Here is a 3,155-nt window from a genome sequence, read left to right on the forward strand (position 1 = left end):
ATAGGCATCGTTTGAGGCTGTTCTGTTTTTCCCTGAACTGTGACTATCTAGCATTTGCACCGCCAGTAACTTGGTCTGAGCTCAGGTGGTTTTGACTGCGACACTGCTGGAGATTTTTCTTCAAGGGACTTTCACTCCACTTTACCCACTAGAAATTCTTCATTATCTTAGACTTAGGTTTATTTGTCATTTTGTTTAAACAAGTGTAAAACAAAAAGGAATTTCATTTGGAACAGCTCTCTGGACAGTTTCATCTTTTTTGAAAGTGCTTCTAAAATCTTCTAAATCTTCATAAAAAATCTAGACAAGAATTTCAGTCCTAAAGATTTAGCATTTAAAAATACTTGAATACAACGGTTCCAATGCTGCTGGATATGATCTATTTTCCAGATATCCTCAGTGAGGCAGAAAAAGGCTGTTTAAAAAAAAGGAAAATAGAAATGATATGTGTTTAATTTTTTTTTAAAATAACATTGTCTTTAATTTTAAGATTCAACTTTAGCTTTTTGGGGGTGGTATATCACACCATACACTGTATCTCACAAAACACTAGAAAACATCTTCTTTTTACTTAACCTGAATAATGATCCTGTGTCCTTTGTTTTCCAGGCATGCGGCCGTTTATTCCAGACAGAGACGTTGGGGCATTTGAGACGTTCCTTGAAAGCATCGGGATCCGAGAAGGTGGAATCTTAACCGACAGCTTTGGACGTATCAAACGAAGCATGAGCAACACCTCGGCCACAGCCATGAGAGGGTACGTGAAAATCTAAGTGAATATTGGAATTCCTGATTATTCCGATGGAAGAGATTTAAAGGTGCATCAAAATAAATTACAATAACATCCAATGTGTTATTTGTTTTCAATATTTTCATTCCGTGCTCATGTTATCTTAAATCATTTTTTTTTTAAAGGGTTCGATTAGAAATGTTATGTCTGATAATTTTTATGACTTATAGCAACTGAAAACACAAAATGGGGTTTCTCTAAAAAAAAGTTGATAAATTAATTACATTAATTATGGAAAGTTAAGTGGAGAGAAAACCTCTGTGTTTGAAAACCAATTCTACTCACCAAGTTTTAGCTTACATAAAAAAAAGAATTAGAGTTTTGGTTTTACCGTAATCTCAAAAAGTAAAGAAAAACATTTTTTTTAAATAGGTTATAGACATACCTTGCTATTGCAAGAGGGAAACACAAGGTACACAGGGAGAATTAAAGCCTTGTGCAGATTGTGAATGAAAGCTGTGAATGAAAGAGTGCCTTGAGGATTCAGTTTCAGTTTATTTAATTAGAAAATAACTTTAAAATTCCTACACACAAAAATGCATGCATCATCCCTGTAGATGTTGCACTTTAATAAAGAAAATGTTTTGGGGGTTTTATTCTTGATTTACCTATATGAAAGTTATACTATACCACAGAAAGTCAAACAAATTACCTTTTTTAAAAAGATATTCTCATGATATTAAGATGCACCTGTAGGCTTAAGTTAGTCCATCTATACCACTAAAAACTGTAAGCCAGCCTGTCAGAAAGTTAACGTCTATTCATCTCTCAGTAGGTACGACAATGGCTCCCTAGCAACAGGGTCTCAGGAATTTAATCGCCGCATCTCTGACATCACTCACGACATCCAAACGCTGGGCTTCCAGGACACACATGGTGACATAGAGGAGGAAGACTACTACCTCTGATGAAGCCCCAGAAGGAGAGACTTAAGCCCTGCTGGAACTGAGTGAGATTTTCTCTGATATAAGCGAGTTCCAGTGGGGCCAGGGGCCCAGAAGAGAAATGGCTCCTGCCAAACAACTGAAAACGGATTGGCTCCCTGAAATGGTAGCATTACTCTGTACACCAGAATAAACAAACCTATTCTTGTAGAACATCCAGTGATACAACTTTGTCTTTTTTTTTCCTTTGTAAAATCCAGCCATATATATAGGTATACACTACATAATTATAAAAAAAAAAAGCTAATTTCTCAGCTCTATGAATTTATATTGTTTAAAAGAGGTATATGGAAAACAAAGTGGAACCAAAATACCATTTGTGTTCGTAAACTTGGTGAACAATGCTTGCTAATGGTGATTTTAATGTTATTTTAGATGGAAATCTGTTCTGTGCGAGTAATACAGTGGAAGCTTTGAAACTGAGCTCTAAGGAAAGAAGAGCTTAAGGAGACCATGAGACAACCTGCATGGGAGAATCTTCCTTTGGAGCTTAAATCCAGTATCCAAAACACTAGCAGAAAATATTTCAAATTTAGGTGCGTTAATGTCAGAGCATTCCATTAGTGATTCAGAAAGCTGAGTGTTGCCTCTGTAACAGATTTATAGCCACCATTACTGCTAGCATTTACTAGTTGCTCTTTTAAAGCCCCCAAGTTGGGCTTTTAGCAATGCTTGGACTGATGCTATTGATGCCCCTTTTCTCACAGCTGCCATCTTGTGGCCAATGAGGTGAAGTCATCCTTTAAATTGATTAGTTTACCCATATTTTCCACAGAGCAGCAAGAGTTTACTCTTAATACCCTCAGAATCTTCATTTTACTCCAGCCCAGCTTCAGAAATTGACTTAAGTATTCTTGCTTGAGATACATTTAGACAGGGAGCCCTTCCCAGGGAATGGCTTTATGAACCATTGCTCAAGGTCAATGATCTGTCTGAACAGAAGCAAAGATCCAGGGTAAAAAAAAAAAAAACCACACTTGGGTTCAAGTACATTTTGCCAGCTTCAAAGCTTGTAACTGCATGTCATCCATTGTTGAAAATTAACAGCTGCTCTTTGGACCAACATCAAACCAGCATTACTGTGAGAATTCCACAGGTTAAGGTTACCAAGGAAATGTTACTACTTTGGATAACCGAATTAGCGTTACACACACAAACACAGAAGAATTCGTGCAGCCAGAAAATTTTATTGGGAACATTCAGAAATGATAGGGAATGCCTTTTTAATATTCCTCTCCTTCATCTTCTTCTCCCAAGCTATCAGCCCCAACCTCCTCATAATCCTTCTCCAGAGCTGCCATGTCCTCCCTGGCCTCGGAGAACTCTCCCTCCTCCATTCCCTCACCCACATACCAGTGGACGAAGGCACGCTTGGCGTACATCAGATCGAACTTGTGGTCCAGCCGAGCCCAGGCCTCTGC

At 37.9% G+C, this 3,155-nt stretch overlaps 2 protein-coding genes across 3 annotated transcripts in view; one reads left to right on the top strand and one right to left on the bottom strand.

Moving 5' to 3' along the window:
* ccm2l (cerebral cavernous malformation 2-like) overlaps nucleotides 1–1,924 on the top strand; it is a 12,907-nt gene extending 10,983 nt beyond the window's left edge. The window contains exons 10-11 of one of the 2 annotated variants that reach the window (XM_015381103.1): nucleotides 610–757; nucleotides 1,563–1,924. In XM_015381103.1, the coding sequence (XP_015236589.1) occupies nucleotides 610–757; nucleotides 1,563–1,698 (284 nt within the window). In that variant the 3' untranslated portion in view covers nucleotides 1,699–1,924. The remainder of the gene's footprint in view (nucleotides 1–609; nucleotides 758–1,562) is intronic. The other variant, XM_015381104.1, reaches the window with a different exon arrangement.
* A 1,033-nt stretch (nucleotides 1,925–2,957) lies between these two features.
* LOC107088737 (tubulin alpha chain-like) overlaps nucleotides 2,958–3,155 on the bottom strand; it is a 21,478-nt gene continuing 21,280 nt past the window's right edge. The window contains exon 7 of the mRNA XM_015381092.1: nucleotides 2,958–3,151. Within this exon, the coding sequence (XP_015236578.1) occupies nucleotides 2,958–3,151 (194 nt within the window). The remainder of the gene's footprint in view (nucleotides 3,152–3,155) is intronic.

Source organism: Cyprinodon variegatus, unplaced genomic scaffold (genome assembly GCF_000732505.1).
Source record: "Cyprinodon variegatus isolate N-32 unplaced genomic scaffold, C_variegatus-1.0 Scaffold228, whole genome shotgun sequence".
NCBI lineage: Eukaryota > Metazoa > Chordata > Actinopteri > Cyprinodontiformes > Cyprinodontidae > Cyprinodon > Cyprinodon variegatus.